At 35.0% G+C, this 24,727-nt stretch overlaps 1 protein-coding gene across 2 annotated transcripts in view; it reads left to right on the plus strand.

The window, feature by feature from the left end:
- The window catches only part of HECTD2 (HECT domain E3 ubiquitin protein ligase 2), a 79,516-nt gene that overhangs the window by 27,507 nt on the left and 27,282 nt on the right, over window positions 1-24,727 (plus strand). Inside the window, exons 3-10 of one of the 2 annotated variants that reach the window (XM_029245702.1) lie at window positions 11,856-11,994; window positions 13,054-13,156; window positions 13,569-13,658; window positions 16,533-16,597; window positions 18,823-18,868; window positions 20,610-20,719; window positions 22,139-22,287; window positions 22,869-22,992. In XM_029245702.1, coding sequence (XP_029101535.1) covers window positions 11,856-11,994; window positions 13,054-13,156; window positions 13,569-13,658; window positions 16,533-16,597; window positions 18,823-18,868; window positions 20,610-20,719; window positions 22,139-22,287; window positions 22,869-22,992 — 826 coding nt within the window. Of the gene's footprint in view, window positions 1-11,855; window positions 11,995-13,053; window positions 13,157-13,568; window positions 13,659-16,532; window positions 16,598-18,822; window positions 18,869-20,609; window positions 20,723-22,129; window positions 22,288-22,868; window positions 22,993-24,727 lie in introns of both variants that reach the window. The other variant, XM_029245703.1, reaches the window with a different exon arrangement.

Genomic DNA, 24,727 nt, shown 5'->3' on the forward strand with positions numbered 1-24,727 from the left:
ATGCCCCAACTATATGCTGTCTACAAGAAACTCAATTCAAATGTAGCAATATAGGCAGGTTGAAAGTGAAAGGATGGAAAAAGGTATACAGTAATGGCTATATTAATATCAGATAAAGTAGACTTAGAACAAAGAAAATTACTGGAGGCAGAGAGGGATATTATGTAGTGATAAAAAGGATGATCATCAAGAAGATATAGCAATCATAAATGTGTACATAAATGTGTTATAAAATATGTAGAGCAAAAACTGGTAGAAGTGAAAGGAGAAACAGAAAAATCCACAGTTGGGTGTTGAAGTCTCTAACTGTAACTGTGGGTTTGATAGACCTAGACAGAAAAATCAGCAAAGATATAGAATATAGAAGAACTCAACAACATCATCAACCAACAAGATCTAATAGACATTTGTGTTCCACCCAACAACAGTAGAATACACATGCCTTTCAAGTGCCCTCAGAATGTGTACCAACACTGACCACATCCTGGACCATAAAACAAATCTCAGTAATTTTTAAAAATTGAAATAATGCAGAATATGTTCTCTGACCACAGTTGCATCAAATTAGAAATCAATAACAGAAAATAAAAGGAAAATCTCCAAACACCTGGAAACCAAACAACATACTTCTAAATAACCCATGGGTTAAAGAGGAAGTCTCTAGGGAAATTTAAAAAAATGAATGGAACTGAATGAAGATTAAAATACAGCATATCAAAATACTTCTAAAGCAGTTTGGAAAGGGGAAATGTATAGCAATCAATGCATGCATTAGGTAAAAGGGAAAGTTTCAAAACCAACATCTAAGCTCCCACTTTAAGAACCTAGAAAAAGAAGATCAAAAGAAACCCAAAGCAAACAGAAGGGAGGAAATATAAAGATAAGAACAAAAAATCAGTAACAAAGAGAAAAGAGAAAAATCAGTGAAGCAAAGAGCTGGGCTTTTTTTTAACAAATGAATAGAATTGACAAACTTCTGTCATAAAATTGACAAAAAGAAGACGTAGCTCATCGATATCACAAATGAAATGGGATATCACAACAGACCCTACAGGCAGTAAAAAGGGTGGGCGGGGGATGCCACAAACAACTCTGCATAAATTTGACAACCTACGTGAAATTGACCAATTCCTCAAAAAAATACAAACTACCACAGCTCATCCAGTATGAAGTATATAGTTTGAATAGCCCTATAAATATTAAAGAAATTGAATTCATAATTTTAAAACTCTTAAAAAAGAAATCAGGTCCAGACAGTTTTACTGGAGAATTCTACCAAATGTTCAGAAAAGAATTAACACCAATTTTATCCAGTCTCTTCCCAAAGTAGGTAAGGAGAGAACATTTCCCATTTCATTTTATGAAACTAATGTTACTCCAACACCAAAACCAAACAAGTATAGTAAAAAAAAAATTATAGACCAATCTTTAACAAAATATTAGCAAATAGAATTCAGCAATATATAAAAACAATTATACACCATAATCAAGTGGAGTTTATTCCAGAAATGCAAACTGTTTCCATATTTGAAAATCAATCAATGTAATTTACTATATTAGCAGTCCAATAATACAAATCATGTGATTATATCAAAAGCATTTGACAAAATTCAACACCCATTCATGGTAAAAAAATAAAAATAAAACATAAAACAAAAAGAAAGTCTCAAAAAATAGGAATAGAGGAGATCTTCCTTAACTTGGTAAAGAGCATCTATAAAAAATGTACAGCTAACATTTTACTTAATGGTGAAAGACTAAATGCTTTCTCCTTTTAAGATTGGGAACAATGCAAAAAGATGTCTGTTCTCACCACCCTTATTCAACATAGCATTGGAAGTTCTAGTCAGCAAAATAAGGCAAGACAAAGAAGAGCCATCCAGATCAGAAAGTAAGAAATAAAACTGTCCCTATGTGCAGATGACATAATTATCTACATAAAAAAGTCCCCAGAAATCAACAACAAAACTCCTAGGACTAATAGACGAGTTTAGTAAGTTGAAGGATATAACATACAAAAACCAATTGTGTTTATGTTAGCAATAAATACATGTACACTGAAATTTAAAATATATATCATTTATAATCACATTAAAAAATAAAATACTTAAGTATAAATCTAGCAAGCATTACAAGACTTATATGCTAAGAATTACACATTGCTAATGAAAGAAATTTTAAAAGACTTAAATAAGTGGAGAGACATACTGTGTTCAGGGATGGGAAGACTCGATGTAGTAAAGATGCCAATTCTCCCCAAATTGATATACAAATTTAATATAATTTGTATCAAAATCCCATAAACCTTTTCTTTTCTTTTTTTAGCAGCTATAGACAAAATTATTCTCAAATTTATGTGGAAGGGCAGAGGAACTAGAAAAACAATTTTGAAAAAGAATAAAGTGGGAGAAATCAGTCTACCTGATTTCAAGATTTACCATATAGCTACAAGTAATCAAAACTGTGAGGTATTAGTGGAGGGATAAATACAGGGATCAGTGGAATAGAATAGAGAGCCCAGAAATAAACCCATGTAAATATGCCCAGTTACAATTTGACAAAGGAGCAAAAGCAATTCAATAGAAGAAAGATAGCCTTTTCAACAGTTGGTACTGGAGTAATTGAACATGTATAAATATCGACCCAGATCTCACACCTTATACAAATATTAACTGAAAATGGATAACTGACTTAAATGTAAAACTATAAAACACTTAGGGAAAAAAAACAACAATAGGAGACAATCTTCAGGATCTAGGGCTAGAAAAGAGTTCTTAGTCTTGACACCAAAAGCACAATTCATAAAAGGAAAAAATTGTAAAATCTGACTTTTTGGTGATGGCCATTCTGAGTGGTGTGAGGTGATACCTCATTGTGGTTTTGATTTACGTTTCTCTAGTAATTAGTGATACTGAGCATCTTTTCATGTGCCTGCTGCCCCCATCTGTATGGCTTCTTTGGAGAAATGTCTATTTAGGTCTTCTGCCCATTTTTTCATTGGGTTGTTTGTTTTTTTCGATATTAAACTGTGTGAGCTGTTTGTATATTTTGGAAATTAATCCCTTGTCAGTCGCATTGCTTGCAAATATTTTCTCCCATTTCATAGGTTGTCTTTTCATATTATGGTTTCCTTTGCTGTGCAAAAGTGTTTAAGCTTTTAGGTCCCATTTGTTTATTTTTGTTTTTATTTCCATTACTCTAGGAGACAGACCCAAAGAAATATTGCTGTGATTTATGTCAGAGTGTTCTGCCTATGTTCTCCTCTAGGAGTTTTACAGTATCCAGTCTTATACTTAGGTCTTTAATCCATTTTGAGTTTATTTTTGTATATGGTGTTAGAGAATGTTCCAATTTCATTCTTCTACATTTAGCTTTCCCAGTTTTCCCATCACCACTTAGTGAAGAGACTGTCTTTTCTCCATTGTATATTCTTACCTCCTTTGTTGTAGATTAATTGACCGTAAGTGTGTGGGTTTATTTCTGGGCTTTCTATCCTGTTCCATTGATCTGTGTGTCTGTTTTTGTGCCAGTACCATACTGTTATTACTGTAACTTTGTAGTATAGTCTGAAGTCAGGGAACATGATTCCTCCAGCTCTTCTTTAAAAACTAAACATGCAATGACCATTTAACCCAGCAATTGCCCTCCTGGGCATTTATCTCAGAGAAATGAAAGTTCACCCAAGAACCTATACACGAATGTTTATAGCAGCTTTACTCATAGTAACTCCAAACAGATGTCCTTCAGTGGGTGAATGGTTAAATAAACTGTAGTACAACCATGGATTACTGCTCAGCAATGAAAAGGAATAAACTGTTCATACATGCAACAACCTGGATGAATCTCTGGAGAATTATGCTGAGTAAAAGAAAGCCAATCCCAAAAGGTTACATATATGTGATTCTGTTTATATAGCACTTTTGAAATGACAACATTATAGTCATGAAAGAACAGATTAGTGGTTGCCAGGGATTAAGCAAGGTGGAGACAGGGGGAAGTAGGTGTGGCTATAAAGGGCACCATGAGGGCAACACGGTGATGAAATGTTCTATATCTGACTGTCTGTGTCAGGGGTACATGGGATGTCTCTGTATTATTTCTTACAACTACATGGGATTCTACAGTTATCTCAAAATTTAAAAAGTTTAATTATAAAATTAAGTATGGCAACTCTAGAAGTTTAGGGAAAAACAGTTTTTTGATCCTCAGATGTACAGAATTTGATTAATCACAATTCTGGTTCGTGACACTGACCTTGGTCCGTGCAGAGTTCTATTGGTTGCTTTATTTTAATAATAGGGATATGAAATAGTATAATATAGTATAATATAACATATTACAGTGTCATAGTTTATTTCCACTGCATGCTGTGTAAATACTGTGTTGTCTAAATATACCACAATGTATTCAATTCTCTGAGTAATGGATAACTGGATTATTTTCAGATTTTTTTTTCCTGAAACAATACTTTTGTGAATATTCTTGTATATGTCTTCTGATGTACTTATGCAAAATTTCTCTTGGACATGTGTTTAGGAGTGAATTGCTGGAAATGATTACCTTTTTTTTTTGCGGTACGCGGGCCTCTCACTGTTGTGGCCTCTCCCGTTGCGGAGCACAGGCTCCGGACGCGCAGGCTCAGCAGCCATGGCTCACGGGCCCAGCCGCTCTGCGCCATGTGGGATCTTCCCGGACCGGGGCACGAACCCACGTCCCCTGCGTCAGCAGGCGGACTCTCAACCACTGCGCCACCAGAGAAGCCCTGCTTTTCAGTTTTTTAAAGTGTTTGTGGAAGTTAATACACCTACCAACAATACGTGAAATATCAAATTAATCTACATCCTCTCTAACATTATCATACTTTTTAATCCTTGCCAGTTGAGTGGATATAAGATTGTGTCTCATGTTCTTTATTTGCATTTTCTTAATCACTAATGAGACTGAATGTCTTTTGATGTGTGTATGGTATATGTGTTTCTTTCTCTAGAATGCCTGTTTGATTCTTCTGCACATTATTCTATTGGATTATTTCTCTTTTTCTCGATGATTTTTAGGAAATATCTCTCTATTCTTGGTGCTCATCCTTTGTTGTATGTGTTTCAGATTTTCCCTCCAACTTGTAAGTTATATTTTTAATTCAAGATATCTTTGATGATCAGAAGTTTTTAATTTTAACATAGTCAAAAATGTCTGTTTTTTATAGTTGCACTTTTTAGTTTCTCTTAAAGAAACATTTCTCTGTCCCCAAATCAGAAGGATTTTCCTATTCCTAGTTTTTAAGGTATGAGATAGGAATCCAACTTCATTTTTTCCCCATGTGGTTAACCATATTTTCAAATCCTTTCTTTCTTCCAATGATCTGCCATATATTTCATATATTGAACTTTCATGTGTGGATGGATATGATTCTGGGTTCTCTAGTCCACTGGTCAACTTATCTAATCCTGTGTCAGTAAAACACTGCTTTAGTTACTCTAAGCTCAAAATTTTTGATATCTGGTAGAGCAAGGTCCCCACTTCTTACTCGTGTTGCTTTAGAAATGCTTTAGCTATTCTTGTGCACTTTGTCTTCCATATGACTTTTAGAATCAGTTCTATGACTTTTAGAATCAGCAAGTTCCAAAATATTGCTGGGATTTTTATTGAATTGCATTGAATCTGAAGAACAGTTCAGAAAAATTGTCTTCTTTATGATCGTCAGCATTTCTAGCCATAACATGGTATTGCTTTCTATTTGTTTAGATGTTTTTTTCAATCTCTCAACAAAGTTTTAGTATTTTCTCTACAGAGATTTATAATTTATTTATTAGTACTTAATTTTTAATAGTTCTACAAATTTTTAAAAATTGTATTTTCTAGTTGTTTGTTGCTGGTGTTTACAAATGCAGTTGACTGTTATATATTGATTTTTTTTAATCCATCCACCTTGCTAAACTCCTCTATTATTTCTAATTGTAGATTCTTTTGGATTTGTCTGTGTTTATAATCAAATCATTTGAAAACGACAGTGTTTTATCTTCCTTTCTAATCCTGAGTCTTTAAAATCTCTTTTCTGTCTTTATACATGCTAGGACCTCCAGTACAGTGTTGAATAAATGTGCTGATAGTACCTTTATTCCCATGTTATTCCAGTCCTTATTTAAAAGAGAATGTTTGTAATATTTCTCCATAAATTATGATGTTTGCTGTAGTTAACTCACTTTGTCCCCTTCAAATAGAATATAAATCTTTTAAAAAACAAAATTTCATAATACATGGACAGAGTTGTTTTCAGTAAATTATTCATATGAGGAATTGTTAAGTTTATATTCCTTGACCGCAATGGCACAAAACTAGAATTAATAATAGAAATTTAAGCATACTGAGTGAAAAAAATTTTTAAATAGATTCTTTAATTTCGACATTAAAAAAATTAAAACTGAACTTATAGGTTTAGAAAATAGCAACTATGAGAATACTGCATGATGAATTATAAGACTAGAGCTATATTCAAAATAAAAGTCAAGCCTTTAATATTTTCACTCTGAAATAAAAGAGGGAGAATTAATTAGCTTCCAGTGTTGGATTGCTCCAGGGCTCAGTCCCCAGAACTGAGTTCTCAGGCTTCTTCTCTATTTACACTCTCCTTAGGAATCTCATTAATGGAGCATTTTAACTGAGCTATAAACCTTCACACTTCCCTGAACTCAAGATTCATATCTACTCAACATCTGCATTTAGATGTCTCATGAGCATCTTACCTTTAATGGGGCCAAAAGAAAACTTTTGACTCCTCCCCCAGCCCCACTCCCCCATGCCAAAAAACTTTCTCTAGTGTTCTAGTGTTCTCCATTTCAGTAAATGGTCTCACCGTTCACCCAGTTGGTGAGGCTAAATTATCAGTCATCTTTGGCTCATCTTTCTTTTAACAGATTCTGGCATTTCTACCTTTCTGCCAATATACCTTCCAACAGCATATCCTATTAATTCTATATGCAGAATATGTCACAAATCCAACCATTTCTCATCAGTTCTACTACCACCGCTCTGGCCCCAGCCACCAACCATCTCTCACCAAGCCTACTGCCTTACCAGGTATTGATAGATATTATTAAACTATAGTAATTGAAATTGTTTGGTATAATAATAAACAGGTCAGTGGAATCATATGCATAGCCCAATAATAGAGGCCCATATATAAAAGAACTTAATATATGATAAGAGTATCAAAAAACATTGTGTAATGACATACTTTCGTAAACGATATTCTGAAATGGGCCATTTAGGAAAAAATACTTATATTTTATATTGTATTACCTCTTATATAATAAAATAAATTCTAGAAATGATAGAGAACATTTATTGAGCATTTACTCTTTGCGAGGCAATGTGGTAAGTGTATCCTTCACAAGTACTATAATGAAGAAAACAAATTAAAATAGATACAAGGTTATCTGATCTCTAGAGAGAGAAGGCTTGGCTTACTAATCATAAAAAATACTAAAGGAATAGGTTGATAACATTAAACTAATAAAAGTATTATTTAAATACTTTTCTGTTTTCAGAAATAAAATTAAAAGGCAAAAAGATTTTGTGAAGGTAGCAGCAGAAGCGGCATTGTTTTTTAATCTTCCTGACTCCCCAAAGAAACATGCACACCACTTATATAGCAGAATTAAACATCATGGACATCATTTACCATAAAATTAGCTCATAAGGTATTCCCATAAGCCCCAAAAGATAGCAGGACAGATCACCAAAATCAGAAGATCTCTATGGTGTAAGCAGAAGAAAGCATCTGGGCTGTTTGATGGACCTGAGAACAAGAGAGCTTAAGAATAAGCAACATGTACCTGTCCAGTTTTCCCAGCACCACTTATTGAAGAGGCTGTCTTTTCTCCACTGTATATTCTTGCCTCCTTTATCAAAGATAAGGTGACCATATGTGCGTGGGTTTATCTCTGGGCTTTCTATCCTGCTCCATTGATCTATATTTCTGTTTTTGTGCCAGTACCATACTGTCTTGATTACTGTAGCTTTGTAGTATAGTCTGAAGTCAGGGAGCCTGATTCCTCCAGCTCCATTTATTGTTCTCAAGATTGCTTTGGCTCTTCGGGGTCTTCTGTGTTTCCATACAAATTGTGAAATTTTTTGTTCTAGTTTTGTGAAAAATGCCAGTGGTAGTTTGATAGGGATTGCACTGAATCTGTAGATTGCTTTGGGTAGTAGAGTCATTTTCACAATATTGATTCTTCCAATCCAAGAACGTGGTATATCTCTCCATCTATTTGTATCGTCTTTAATTTCTTTCATCAGTGTCTTATAGTTTTCTGCATACAGGTCTTTTGTCTGCTTAGGTAGGTTTATTCCTAGATATTTTATTCTTTTTGTTGCAATGGTAAATGGGAGTGTTTTCTTAATTTCACTGTCAGATTTTTCATCATTAGTGTATAGGAATGCCAGAGATTTCTGTGCGTTAATTTTGTATCCTGCTACTTTACCAAATTCATTGATTAGCTCTAGTAGTTTTCTGGTAGCATCTTTAGGATTCTCTATGTAGAGTATCATGTCATCTGCGACAGCCTCTTCAGTAAGTGGTGCTGGGAAAACCGGACAGGTACATTTAAAAGTATGAGATTAAAACACTCCCTAACACCATACACAAAAATAAGCTCAAAATGGATTAAAGGCCTAAATGTAAGCCAGAAACTATCAAACTCTTAGAGGAAAACATAGGCAGAACACTCTATGACATAAATCACAGCAAGATCCTTTTTGACCCACCTCCTAGAGAAATGGAAATAAAACAAAAATAAACAAATGGGACTTAATGAAACTTAAAAGCTTTTGCACAGCAAAGGAAACCATAAATAAGACGAAAAGACAACCCTCAGAATGGGAGAAAATATTTGCAAAGGAAGCAACTGACAAAGGATTAATCTCCAAAATTTACAAGCAGCTCATGCAGCTCAATAACAAAAAAAACAAGCAACCCAACCCAAAAATGGGCAGAAGACCTAAATAGACATTTCTCCAAAGAAGATATACAGATTGCCAAGAAACACATGAAAGAATGCTCAACATCATTAATCATTAGAGAAATGCAAATCAAAACTACAATGAGATACCATCTCACACCGGTCAGAATTGCCATCATCAAAAAATCTAGAAACAATAAATGCTGGAGAGGGTGTGGAGAAAAGGGAACACTCTTGCACTGCTGGCGGGAATGTAAATTGATACATCCACTATGGAGAACAGTATGGAGATCCCTTAAAAAACTACAAATAGGGCTTCCCTGGTGGCGCAGTGGTTGAGAGTCCGCCTGCCGCTGCAGGGGACACGGGTTCGTGCCCCGGTCCGGGAAGATCCCACATGCCACGGAGCGGCTGGGCCCGTGAGCCATGGCCACTGAGCCTGCGCGTCCGGAGCCTGTGCTCCGCAAGGGGAGAGGCCACAACAGTGAGAGGCCCGCGTACCGCAAAAAAAAAAAACAACTACAAATAGAACTACCATACGACCCAGCAATCCCACTACTGGGCATATACCCTGAGAAAACCATAATTCAAAAAGAGTCATGTACCAAAATGTTCATTGCAGCTCTATTTACAATAGCCAGGACATGGAAGCAGTCTAAGTGTCCATCATCAGATGAATGGATAAAGAAGATGTGGCACATATATACAATGGAATATTACTCAGCCATAAAAGGAAATGAAATTGAGTTATTTGTACTGAGGGGGATGGACCTAGAGTCTGTCATACAGAGTGAAGTAAGTCAGAAAGAGAAAAGCAAATACCGTATGCTAACACATATATACGGAATCTAAGAAATAAAAAAAAAAAAAAGGTCATGAAGAACCTAGTGGTAAGACAGGAATAAAGACACAGACCTACTAGAGAATGGACTTGAGGATATGGGGAGGGGGAAGGGTAAGCTGTGACAAAGTGAAAGAGAGGCATGGACATATATACACTACCAAACGTAAAACAGATAGCTAGTGGGAAGCAGCCGCATAGCACAGGGAGATCAGCTCAGTGCTTTGTGACCACCTAGAGGGGTGGGATAGGGAGGGTGGGAGGGAGGGAGACGCAAGAGGGAAGAGATATGGGAACATATGTATATGTATAACTGATTCACTTTGTTATAAACCAGAAACTAACACACCATTGTAAAGCAATTATACTCCAATAAAGATGTTAAAAAGAAAGAAAAGAAATGAATAAGCAACAGGTATTCATTGGAAAGCTCAGGAGCCCAGTTTGAGAACAAAAGCTGAAACTGGGAGGGGTTTTGCCAAGAACAGGTGAATACAGAGGGCCCATGCTGAGATCTGAAGGGAGCAGGTAACCCCTGTGAATTCTCCAAACTAGGGATCCCTTCCAGGAAGGGGGGCAGAGGGGCGCATTCTGAAATTAGAATCAAATTTGAGCATCACTGGGACAATAAAGATTAAAGACAGAGATCACCTGAACAAAAGTGGAAGAGGGAAACAGGGCCTGGAAATCCCAGAAAGAAACTACCATGTATTTGAGTTCTACATAAAAACAAAAAAAGGGGGTGCTACACCTCCTTCTGAAAGTTTGGGAAGATTAATTTCAAATAAAATTGGCTACAGAAAAGAAACAAGGTCAAATTCTATAATTTTTAATTACAAAATTGTATTATAATAAAAAAGAATAAGAAACAGAATAACAGCCACTTGAACAATGGGAGCACATCAGAAACACATGCCCACAAAAATAGATAAAATACTATTTCAAAATGAGCTAAAGCTCATTAAGAAAATGATATGACACTTGAAAGAATGCCATAAATCAGAATTGCAAAAAATGAAAAGTGAGGTGGCAATAAAGGAAATAATTAGATTGTTTTTAAATTTTAGAAATAAACTAGAAGGAACACAAAAGCAGACAAATGTAACAGATAATGCCTTAAGAGAACTAGAAGATGAGAAGAAGGAAGTATTTAAAATTTTAAAAAGAAATGAGGAAAGAGATAAAAAGAAACTGAGAGAAATTAAAATTAGAATAGGCAGAACAAGAAAGGGTTGGTAGCACTATTCCTTGACTGGTTAGTGGTTTCAGAGGTGTTTGCCTTATAGTAATTCATTAAGCCATACATTTGTTTTGTGAGATTTTTCTGTGTTTGTTTTATTTTACAATTATAAGGTTATAAAATGCAACAAAAAGGCAAACGATGAACTGGTGGATATTTGGAAAAAAAGAAACATACATAAAATGTTCATGCAAATTGATGATAAAATGCTAAAACTCCAATAAAGAATTGCAGAGGATGTCAATAAATGATGTACATACACAATTGACCCTTGAACAACATGGTTTTGAATTGGGTGGGTCCACTTAATGTGCTGACTTTTTCAATAAATTTCAATAAATACATAGTACAGTACTACAGAATCTGTGTTTGGTTGAATCCGCAGGTGCTGAACCACAGATGTGGAGGGCCAACTGTAAAGTTACATGGGGGATCGGTGCCCAAACTCCACATCATTAAAGGGGCAAGTGTATTCAAAAGCTAATAAACACTAAAAACATCTAGTCTCACTGAAATAATCCCTGAAAGAAAATTTATGGGAAGGGAGGCGATGAAAGAAAAACTCTGTATTGTATCTACAGATAACTTTTAATGTCAGATACAGCCTAATTTATCTGCTATGGGTGAAGTTGGGTAGGTGGCAACAGACCCTCCAGTAAGTGCCCTTCAGTGTGCTGGGTTTTTCTGTTATATGATCCCAAGGGAATGCAATACAAAATAATCCGTTGTTTTCTGTTCGTGTTGAGTTAGCCTGGCATTTTATAATTTGGAAAGATTTTATGATCAATTACATTGAAAGCTTTTTTATCCTTCACAGTGAGAGACCTACCACCAATTTGCCTTGATGTTAGACAGAAACAGCGCACCTCTATAGATGCTTTATCATCTGAAATGAAGACCCCAGTTCTTCCAGAACCCATCCTTCCCGTTCAGCCGAAAACTATGAAAGATTTTCTGTAAGTTTCGGCTCACTGTTACATGTAGACACATAGTCATCTGCATGTCAGCACTTTACATAATTTAATATTTTTGTGTGAGAAATTAATTGAACTTGTGGCTCATTATAAAGTATTAGCCAAGAGTGAAGACACAAAAGACTACATGTCTCAAGTTGAAGGTGAAAACAAACATATAATTAACCAGTAAGAGATAGATAATATTACAGCAAAAGACACTAAATAAGAGAAAATGAGTCAAAACAGGCAAGAGAGACTTCCCTGGTGGCACATTGGTTAAGAATCTGCCTGCCAATGCAGGGGACACGGGTTTGAGCCCTGGTCCGGGAAGATCCCACATGCCGTGGAGCAACAAAGCCCGTGTGCCACAGCTACTGAGCCTGCACTTTAGAGCCCACATGCCACAACTACTGAGCCCACATGCCACAACTACTGAACCCCACGCTCCTAAAGCCCATGCTCCACAACAAGAGAAGCCACCACAGTGAGAAGCCCGCACACCACAACCAAGAGTAGCCCCCACTCGCCGCAACTAGAGAAGGCCCACGTGCAGCAACGAAGACCCAACACAGCCAAAAATAAATTAATTAATTAATTTTAAAAAAGAAAAACAGTCAAGAGGAGGTAAAGGTGGTAATAAAATAATAGAACGTGACATATAAATCATAAAAACCATGTTAGTAAAAACTACTAAAAAAACCCAAATGGACACTTGAAGGACTAAGTGGGAAAGAGAAGGTAGGGACAGAATGTAAACAAAATCTGTCAAGAAATTTGGCTATGAAGTGAAGGAACGGAAGAGTGATAATTGTAAGGAGCATGTCAAAAATTAACTTTTTAAAAAGCAAATAAATGGGGAAGTTGAAGCTGGATTAATATCTTAATGCAATTAAGAATTATAAATTCATAAGCTACCTTTACATTAACTGGAACATATTTCTGTATTCAGCTTCATTATTTCAAGTTGCATGTTGGGTGACATTTATCTATAAAGAATTAATGCTATTTTATCTGAATAACATTTTTATCTGTTATGGTTAATAAATGTTTTTATTTTAGGGAAGATGTAGAAAAAGCTAAGTCATCAGGAGATTGGAAAACAGTACATGATTTTTATCTCACAATGTTTGATTCTTTCCCGGAACTAAATGCTGCATTTAAGGTAATGATACGTAAAGCACATTTTTCACTTTTAGTTTAAATTTTCCAAAAAAATATACTATAAATTAACTTCTTTTTCCACCCGTATTGGCTTAAGCAGCTGTTTAAGCAAACATAAATAGGTATTAATTCTGAAATTGTATGTATCACAAATAAGTATTACTTAAGTGATATCTTAAAGATTGTTTTTATTTGTACTAATGTTAATGTTTGACTCCATTCTTTCAGTTTTAAAACAGAAAGTTATTAAAATAACCCTTATATATTTATTTTTAGCAATCTTGCCCTGACAGTCCTTTTTTATCATCATACTAGGCATATTAGAAATTATGTAGGAATAGTTATGGTTCAGATATTACTTAGATTAGTTCTTAAAATGTTATATACACTTGGTTCTTTAATTGAATTTGCAGAAAGATGCCTCTGCCTCGTTTAATACTATCGAAGACTCTGGGATTAATGCTAAATTTGTGAATGCTGTATATGATGCCTTACTTAATACTGTAAGTATTATTTATGAACACATGCAAATAGCATAATTGTTTGACTCTTCTGTGTTTTAAAAGCAGCCAGACAAATATTGTAAAACTCACCTTGTAACATAATTACATGAGAAACTCTGATATAATTTTTGGTAAATTTAGTTGAAATTCTCAGAGAGTTAGATTATTTTATTCTTATATTTTTCTAATTAAATGAAAATTCAGTAGAAAGTACTTTTACGTTCAGTCCTTATTTAAAGGCTTGCTAAGATAAAAAATCATGCTTTACTGACTCAGCAAAAGGAGGTAAATTATTTGGTTGTATTGGAATTACATTGAATCTGTAGATCAGTGGTTCTCAAATTTTAGCATGTATCAGAATCACAGAAAAGGCTTCTCAGTATTCAGTAGGTCTAGCATAGAGCCCCCAAATTTGTGTTTCTAACAAGCTCCAGGATATGTTGATTCTCCTGATCCAGGGGGCTCTCTGTGGCCATGTGAGTTTGAATTTCATTGTAATTATAATTGAAAGTCATTGAAAGATTTTAAGCTGGGAACAAAGGGATGACGGACATGATTTATAGTTTAGAAAGATCTCTCTGGATGTTATGTGGAGGATGGTCTATAGTGGGGCAAGAGAAAGGAGTTAGGAAGGCATTGCTGAAACCTAAACGAGGGTCAGTGTTTGGACTAGGGTTTTGGCAGTGCAACTAGTGAGACATATTCAGACTCTGAGTATATTATGGAACAGAGCTAAACATACTTCTGTAGACTGGATGTGGGACTTGAGGGAAGAAGGAAACTGAGTGGATGGTATTGCCATTTAATTAGATGGATAGGGCTCAGCCATCAGCAGAGAGAAAAAAGGTGTTTCAAAGAGGTAATAATTAATCCTGTCAAATGCTGCTGAGAGATTTAGTAAGATTTGGACAGAGAATTGAGCACTGTCTTTGATAAGGTGAATAATTGATGACTGAGTTTAATAAGAGCCATTTCCGTGAAGTTGTGGAAACAAAGCCTACTTGGAATGGGTTGAAGGGACCATGAGAGGAGAGGAAGTAGAGATAGTGAATACAGACAGCTCTTGGAGAGTTTTGCTGTGAAGGGAAGCAGAGAAATTAAGGGTTAGCTGAAAGAGTACATGGGTCCAAATGAAAGGTTTTTAGCATGAGCAATATATTAGCCAGGGTCCTGGCAGGAAACAGATGACACACTCTAACTGGTAACCTGGAGAGGACTGTTTACAAAAGTATTAGCAGAACAAGGGAGGCCCTCAGGAGTAGTACAGTAGAGTGAATCTGGAGATGAGCTGTCGGGGAGAGGGCTGCCTTACAGGAGATGAGGGGCATAGCCAGCCCATGGTGACCTTGAAGGGAGGGCGTTGGGGGAATAAATACCCCAACTTTCCTCTCTTCCCTCTTCTGTCAGTGTTCCCTATGGCTGAATCCAACCAGAAGGCAAAAAAAGGCAAAGGAGTCTGGTTGATGCAGTCCTTAGTAGTCAGCCTCTTAGGGCATAGATCAGGGTGGAGAAGAGTGAAAATGCAGAGACACATCCGTGCAGATGGTATTAGGATGTAGTGTTCTACTGATGGGAATGACCTCGTAGTGTGGAAGAAATGGATGGTATGGGGGAGATAGAAGAAAACTGAATAACCAGGTCCTTGACAAGGTGAGAGAGTATGGAGCATAGGGCTCAAGTGAGGGGGTTGGGCTTGGTCAGTTGTAGTGCAGGTAAATGATTAGAATAATAGTGGCAAGATGAATCTGTTCTCATTTGGGTGCATCTGTTTTCTCTCTAAAGTGTGTGGCAAGATCAGAGCCGAGAGTGTTGATGGGAAGGAGGTGTTGGAGGTTTGAGGAATGAGAAAAAGGTTTGAAATAGTTGTCTTGGAGAGCAGGGAAGTAGATGAACTAGGGAAATGTTGAAGGACTGTCAGTGGTGTTGAGTGTCCTTTTGAGATTTGTGACATAAACTCAGTGTGTCTAGTCAGCACATTTGTGTGATTTTTCTCCTGCAGCCTTCCATTGCTCTGGGGTGCTGTTTGCCTGCTGGGTGTGAAGGGTCACTGCAAGCAGAGGAGGAGAAAGGAATGATGTATTAAATAAGTATATTAAGAAAGGTGCTAGGCTGAATGAGTGCTGACAGACATGTCTTAGAAGTGATGATTATGTTTTTTTTTTAAATAAATCCATGATATATGCTTGTTTTCTTGACGTTTGCCCCTTTCATATAACAATATGACAGAGAAGTTTTAATGACTGTTTGGAGCTTCTAGTTAATGAAGGTTTTAGTCGTTACTTCTTATAAACTAAAAGCACCATCTAGATGTGTTTTCATTCATTCTTATGGGACATGTTTGGTAGTAATTAACTTTTTTTAGTATTTGAATTATTAAACTATAAAAAATGTTATTTAGTACCTTTTTTGGATCCTATAACAAAAAATCTTTATCTTGTTATTTTTTTATTGAACATAATTTGGTTGTACTTAATAATGAATTGTGGGCTTAATTGGTAGGACTAAATATGTCCAAAACGTATGCAGTCATTTTATATTGTTAAACATGCTATTCTTAGACTTATGTTCATGATTTTATCCTGTCAATCCAGAGAAAGTGAAATTGTTTTTCTTTTTCTGTTTTCAGTGTTATATAAAACTGATGGTAGTCATCAAACAGCCACCATGTATGTTTGTGCAGGTTGTACAGTGCACATCCCAGGGAGCATTCTCATTATAATCTCTCAGATGTGAAATTGAGACTACCGTTAAGTGGTAGTCCTTGGTCATCAAGTCTGGTTTTAACTATTGAAACAGATCTGTAAATATAATTAACATATAAAAGTCACCTAAATAGCTAATCCTAATTATTTCATGATTTTCTTTTGCCTACAGCCTCAAGACATTCAGAAGACAGTATTAAAGGGAATCATTAACAGCCTGTTACGAGAATGGAAAGGGTAACTGAAACTAATATTTGGCTAATCAGTATAGATGGTTAATATACACAGCTCACCCATCTTTAATATATACGTATGTGTTTTACTCTCAGAAAAGATTTTAGTTGCTACAATAAAAACATAGATCAGAATGAAATTATAAACCATTTATAACAAAGCTTTTTAACTTGAGACTTATGACTTCTCAGGATGGTCCACAGGTGAGCTTCAGAGGATCTGTGAATTCTTTAAAATTGTATATAAGATCTGTCATGTACAGATATATGTGCTTTACAAAAATAAGATGGGTATTTAAATCAGTCACCTAGAATGAAATAATATGGGCGTTAAATTTAGCCTTGGGCTTTCTGGTAGCAGAGCAAAATTTTTCTTATTTCTAATATAAGAGAAGTAAATTTAGCTACTGAAATATTTTTTCCTGGAACTAAATATTGAATTGTTATGTAAGGAATGATGGACAGTGTAATTGATAATGTTTTGAACTGTGAATATGCAGAACACAAAAATATACTTTTAAAAGTACATATGATTTAAATTGGTATTACTTAACATTATAATTTAAATGATAGCTTCTATTAAAGCCAAATAATACCATTAAATTATAATTTAAATGTTTATATTAAGCCCAATTTGAAAATACCAAACTAGAGTTCTTAACTATAATGTTAAATGTACCCTATATATTTTAATAACATTGTTCCAATTTTCAGAGAAAATTGTGGTTTTTATAGAAAATTGAGAAAAGTCAAGGTAGTCTAAAAAAGTAAAAATGTAACATTTTGCAGTTTTTTTCTAGTCATCTTTTTAAAACAATTGAAATCATACTGTATTTTTCATGTGATTTTTAACTTAACAGTATTTTCCTAGTTTATCATTCTAGTAACACTTTTGCATTTTCCTTGAATTTTATGTTTCTGGTTGAATACATAATGCTTCGTTGAAAATGAAGGGGAAAATTTGGAATGTAAAGTGAACACTTAGGAGAGTGGGGAAGTCCAGTGGTCCGAAACTGCTGGGACCTCAATCCCCTCCAAGCATGCTCACACAGCTTTCTAACCCCTGCTCCTCAAATGTGTGCCGGAGACAGATTAAAATAATTTGATGCAACTTACTTATCAAAGGATCATGTGGTCTTTACCCCAAAATCTTGTTTTATTTTGGATTTATAATAACGACAACAAGATCTACAGTTTATTGACTATTTACTATGGGCTAGGCACCTTTCAAATGGTTTTGTATGTATTTCTCATTGAATCTTCACTACAATCCTGTGAAATAGGTAATATGATTAGTTTCATTTCACACTTGAGGAAACTAATTTACAGAGAAATTGCCCAAGTTAACACAGTAAGTGCCTGAGTCAGAATTAGAACCCAGGCTGTCTGGCAAAAGAGCCTGTGGGGCTTCCCTGGTGGCGCAGTGGTCGAGAGTCCGCCTGCCGATGCAGGGGACACGAGTTTGTGCCCCGGTCCGGGAAGATCCCACATGCCGCGGAGCAGCTGGGCCCGTGAGCCATGGCCGCTGAGCCTGCACGTCCGGAGCCTGTGCTTCGCAACGGGAGAGGCCACAACAGTGAGAGGCCTGCGTACTGCAAAAAAAAAAAAAAAAAAAAAAAAGAGCCTGTGATCTTAACTACAATTTCTGTACCCAAAACTGTATACTGTACTAAAATACTAGTGCATAGAACGGGAAAATGGAAGTTTTCATGGTACAGCTATAAAATGGGAAAACAAAAAACGGACTCTCCTATCACCAGGAATTTTAATATTTATGAATTGCTTTGAGCTTTTTAAAATGTTTTCAAATATAATTTCTAAAACAAAACAATAGTCCTATTGAGAAAGTAATCTGACAATTATGTAGAATAGTATAGAAAGAAATAGTTTAGATTTTATTTAAACCTAAATAATTTAAATCATTATTCAGTCAAGATAATTCTTCCACAGAGAAATATTACTGCTAATTTAAAAATTATATATATACATGTGTATATATATCAATTTCAAAATGTGATACATATGTTATATATTTATATTTCAGATGATGTGGCTTTATATCTTGTAAAGATCATCTAGTACACTTTGGGCAATGATTTATGTTTTCAGGTTTAAGTCTAGTTTTTGGCTTTTATCAAGTCAATTCTCACAGAAACATTGATAATTTTTTATTAGATACTGTAAGATTAAGCATTCATCTCTAATCAATTACAATTATTTCTGTTTCAGTCCACGAACAAAAGATGATCTTAGAGCATATTTTATACTTTTACAGGTAAGAAAGCAAAAACATAGTTGAAGGGTGTAATTCATATCTCAATCTATGCATGTGTAAGTGAAATGATATCAAATACTAAGTATTATTTTGAGCAACATTTTTGATACTTTTTTAGATTATAATTACTTGTAACCAGAGAATTAAAGCTATAACAAATAAACAGTGGAAGGCTAAATTATCTCCAGGATTAATATTTTAACTTGCCTTCCTGCTATGGGATTCTGGAACAAACAGAATGGAAGCACTTTTCCTCCTCCAGTCAACTTCCTTTCTTGTAACTAGTTTTTTAAGGGACTCCAAAACTTTCTTTTATTTCCCAATTAGTGGGTTTCCAACTTTTCTGTGTATTTTCAATAAATGTTTAAACTAGAATTCTAATGGAAAAATCAAAGTGGTTGTTTATATTTGCTAAAGCAAATATGATGAATTTTTTCCTCTTGAGAAATACAGATTCATTGATACAAAAAAAATAAGGTCCAAACAAATGAAAAGCAATTTTAGTTTTTATAATTTTTTGAGAAGTACGTTATTCCCATAGCTAGCATACTATGTTTGTATTATTCTTTACAATTTACCAAAGATGTTCATATAAATTATTATCTCATTTAAAGATAAGAAAAAATTATATTAAATAAGATAGGATATTTAGTTCAATATTATGTCCAATAAAAGGAAATATGGAAGATAGGGGTAGAAGAAGGAGGAGAGAGGAAACAAAAAAAGGGGAAATAGATAAGAGGTGGTTGAGGGATGTAAGGAGAGGAAGGGAAGTAAAGAGGTAAGAGGAGAAAGACAAAACTAGAAAAAAGAGGAAATATACCTGGAGAATAGTAAAAGCTAGAAAGTGACAACATGAAGCTCAAATTTTTAAGTGAGTATATTGGTCAACAGTAAGCTCTGCTCATGACATCTTGTTCTTATGAGCTATCACTTGATGAGTTTATCATCTGGGGTCACTCCCTCATTTTGAACCATCCTGACCATAAGTCAATTTTGAAAAACACATGGTGCTCTTTTATTTTTTACAATTTTGGTTTATTGTTCACTAATACTCATTTTTCCCATGGAGCTCTGAAATGTACACTGTGATGGAGTTTTAGATTTTGGAAATATAACTAGAGGTTTTGCTTGGTTTACAAGCTCTACTCTAACGCTTAAAAGTTCTCTGAAGCTATTATGTGGTTCTCCCCTTGTTCTTTGTGAAATATGCAAATAACTCATTTCACAATGGCAAACGTTTCATTACCAGCTTTTATTTTTCTAGCATTCTCTCTCCCCTTTTTTTTTTTAATCAAAGAAGAGCCAGGTTTTTGTTTAGTTGGATAGTAGTGATTGCCACCATTTATACCAGGCAGTGAGCTACGTGCTTTACATACAGTTTTTTTTAATACTCAAAACAACCTCCAAGATAGATGCTATCATTCCCATTTTTCAGATGAGGAAGTTGAGAATCAAAGTTTAAGGAACATTCCTAAGGGCATATAGAGTAGTAAGTGGTAGAATTAGCCCTCAGACCCAGATCTGTCTTAATTCCAAAGCCACTGGACCATAGTGGAAATCCAAGTCTCTGTTAATTAAATAATTAAACAAATAGATTCTTGTTTTCAAGGATTTCACCTAGTATTTCATAATCTCAAGTTTAGTTTTCTGAATTCGCCACTTAGCTCATTAAGCATAGTGTCTTTCCTTTTACATGTTAACAAAATTTTAACGCAATTATCTTTAATATCTTTTTCAGAATCCTCAATTTAATAACACATCTACATATGTCATCTATGCTCACTTGCTACGACAGATAGCTACCTTAGTGGAAGCTGACCATCATTTCCTAGTTCACTGGTTTAAAAAGTAAATTATTCTATGATATTAAGAACTTTTATAATCTTAAAGTTTTAAGTTTGTTAGTAACTTTATAAGAAAATATATTAAATGTTTTCAGGTCTTGAGAAATGATACTTATAATTCACAGTGCTTCAGAAGCCAATTATAAGCATATTCTTTAGTACTACATAGAGGATACATTAAAGATCTGTTTTGTATGTAAGTAATCGTTTTGCTTGTGCCAGCTGTTGAGATTTCTGTCCACTGCTTTTGCATTTTATACAGCACATTCCTATCATTGATTTTTCATATATCTCAAAGATGGTGACTGGATTTGCTCATACATTACTATTTTAATTTGTGTCTTTTTATTTCCTATCAATAAATTTTACCATTATTTACACAATGCCTTTTCCTTACCTAAAACATCATTGTAAAACATACTAGCCATCAATATCAATTTATAAAAGTACAGTACTTTTTTTCCACAGAACAATACTTACATTAACATTTACATTTCCCCATGACTAATAAAAGCTAAAGAAGCTAAATATTCCCAAAATTAATCTTAAATACGGTTAATTCTTATTATTAACAATAGTTATGTTCTATAAAGCTACTGGGAACACTGAATTGGTGAACAGTGAAATACAGGGTTAGCTTCCTGCGAGCCTTTGGTCACAACATTTTTATCAACCAATCAGTACATAACCTTGCTTTATCTGTATTTCTATTTAAAGACACCTATTTGATATAAATTTTTGTTTTATTAACATTGAACTCACGGCCAACAGCACCATAACTCATGTCTGAGCAAATTTTATCTGACATAAGTACCTTCTCCATAAGGCACATCACATCCTTCTTTACTTAGGAACACTAGACAGAACTTTAGCACTATAGTTAAGGGACGTTTTAAAACAGCCGAATCACTAACAGAAAGCACAAGAATTTGAAAAACATGACCCTAAGTAGACTGCATAAAGGACACTTGTTTGCAGTATGAGAGCTAAAACAAGAAGGCAGAGCATGGCCTTGTTCAGCCTCGGCATAAGCAACTCCCATTTTTTGCCACTCTTTGCACAGCCATGAAATGACCACGAAAGCGCCACAATTATTGATTTGGGGATTAGAATTAAATTGTAGGGAATGGGTGAATTTGCAAATACAAAGTCTGTGAATGAGGATTGACTGAATACTAAAAGCCTTTAAAAGTGAAATGTTTAATGCTAACTTTATAGTAATTTTGGTGTTTATTTCTTATTTAAGAAATGATATTCGAGGTAAGATTTTGCATCTTTTCAAAATTTTGGCAATTTAAGAAATAGAATTTGGGGGAATAGTCTAAAATTTTATGTATAAAGGATGAACTTTGATCTCTAACAAATATATTGCCAAAGTAGAAAATGTGAATTTTGATTGGAATTATTTCAAAATCTTTACCAGATTATCCCAGAAGAGGTTCAAACAATTGGTAGAGAGATTGCTGCAGTTTATTTCTTTACGCCTGTTTCCTGCAAAGCCTGAAGAATTTCCACCTATATCAAAGTGTTCCTGGTGGATCCCATCAGCATCTAAAGTGTTGGCTTTACTTAGTAGGTTTTATTATTCAATCATCTTTACTTTTCTTTTGTTAAATATAAGGACATTTCCATAAGGATCTCAAAATACTATAGAGGCATTCTTACATCTTAAACCATTCCTTTGAGGAGAAGAGCTGTAGTGATTTATTTTCTATTTTGCTAATGGATTTCACAATTAATGTATAAGCATGAAAAAGCTTTGTGCATTTTATTGGGCAATATTCTGTTTTATGGCTCTCAGCTGCATACTACCTGCTAAGTAGTGATTCCTAAGAATACAAGAACTTTCATTCATTCCTGCGGACCCTGAGAACACCCTGATGGGGAAATAGGATGCATAGCTGGCCATCTGCGTACTCCCTTTACTATACGATTATAATCCCCACGATTCAAGTTTTTTTTTTTAAAGCAAGAAATTATTGGCTGCATTTTGACCACAATTTTAAAACTACCTTTTCATTTGGCACTACAATTGCTTAAAATAGGAATTTCTAGATAAAGCTTTCTGGTGGGCATTAAAATGTTCTTCTTATTATTAGAATGAATCATGTACATGTTAGGAAAGATCATTATGTTAGAATTTATCTTTACAGATACTGCAAACAATTTGGTTCATCCTCCCCTTATTCCTTATACTGATTTCTATAATTCTACATTGGATCATATTGATCTCATGGAAGAATACCACACCTGGCAGAGCTTTGGAAATTCTCACAGGTATGATCAAAAGCTCATCTGATTACTCACCTAAATAAAATGCTATTCAAAATAATGACTGGCTTTTAAGTTTGTGTAAATAAATTTAAATATACACATACCTTTGCATATAAACTTATAAATGTAGTTTAGATATCCAGCCTTGAAATATCATATTTCTTAAAGCATTTTCTTTTTCTATTACATTTTGAATTTATAGTTATGTTAATATGGTTTTGGCTTGATTAGTAGCATCTTTTTAAGAAGGGAAAAGTTCTATCTTAGTATGCAGTTTCTTATATCTTCTTATTCTATGTGCCATCACCTAGCACAGAGTTCGACAAACTTTTTCTGCAAAGTACAGGATTATAAATGTTTCTGGCTCTTTGGGCTATACAGTCTCTGGTCTACCATTATAGCACGAAAAACAGCCTTAGAAAATATGTAATTGAAGGGGTATGTCTGTGTCCCAAAAGCTTTATTCACAAGCCTAGGTTGTAGGCTGTATTTGTCCCATGGGCCGTAGTGTGCCGGTGCCTGATCTAACACAATGATCACACGTGTGCACATACACACATACATTCACTCTTTTTCTCCCTTTTTCTGTGGATGAAGTGTTTGTCCTTTATACACAGTATTAAAAGAATGGATGTTACAGAGAAATGGCTTTACTAGAAATGATTTATCACAGTAGTATAATAGATTTTGGAAACACTTGGCCGAATTCTTTATTACCCTGCACCTTATATCCACACTTACATTTTGGATTAAACCAGCAAGACTATCCCAGACTTAATTTATTCCCAGACCACAAGATATCCTGCAGAATGCATTATTCTAAAGGAGACTGACTAAGAAATAGGATGTGGATATAAGTAATCTAAAACATCAGGTTACTTCATAAATTGGTTCGAGCTCCCAGGGACCCTTTCTACCAGAATTGGCCTAAAACATAGACTAGCTTTCTGGACGTATCTCAGTCCACACCTGACCTAAGAATTCCGTTTGTGGGGACCTAGGTCAGTCTGATGGATATTTTCTTGACAAAGTTTATTTTACACTTTAATGTAATTGTAATGTTGTAGACAAAACCACAATACAGTTGCGAGAGTTATTGTGCATATTTCAGTGACAACTTTTAATGCAGAGCTCCTCTAAACACTGTGCCATAGCATTGTTGTACCAAAAAGGAGTTAACAGAGGTTTGATTCTATGATCCCTTCAGCCCTTGGGAAGCCACCCTGGACCTAGAGGGGGACCGGAGCCCCAGGGCAAGTCACATGTCTGGCCATGGGCAGCCTCATCTGTTTATCTCAGTGTGTCATACACATAGTATGGTTTGTCTACGTGCCGTGACTAGGGAAAGGCTGAGAGGCACTGTTTTAAAGTACATAAGACCAACATTATCCTACTAAGTTCATTGCACTTCTTTTTATTTCCAAATTTCTAGTTAGCACTTAGTGATTCAAAATTATTACACATTAATACTGAACAGTTTTCTTACTGCTTTTTAACAGTTTCATCCCAAGGGGAAAGCCATTTCATTTTCAGTTCACACTAGGGCTATTTCCTTTTTCCTCGTAATCCCTGTATTGCACAGTGGTCACAGATGCACTGCTTGACTGTCCTCAGTGCATTCCAACTGTAACTGATGGATGCATTACAGCCACTTCTGGTGGGAGTCTAACTCCTAAAGTGTCATTGCTACGATACCAGTTCTCTTTAAGTGCATTTCTCTGTGTGGTTTGTGGCCCTT

Source organism: Monodon monoceros, unplaced genomic scaffold, assembly GCF_005190385.1.
Source record: "Monodon monoceros isolate NGI ecotype Baffin Bay Population unplaced genomic scaffold, NGI_Narwhal_1 Super_Scaffold_4, whole genome shotgun sequence".
Lineage (NCBI taxonomy): Eukaryota > Metazoa > Chordata > Mammalia > Artiodactyla > Monodontidae > Monodon > Monodon monoceros.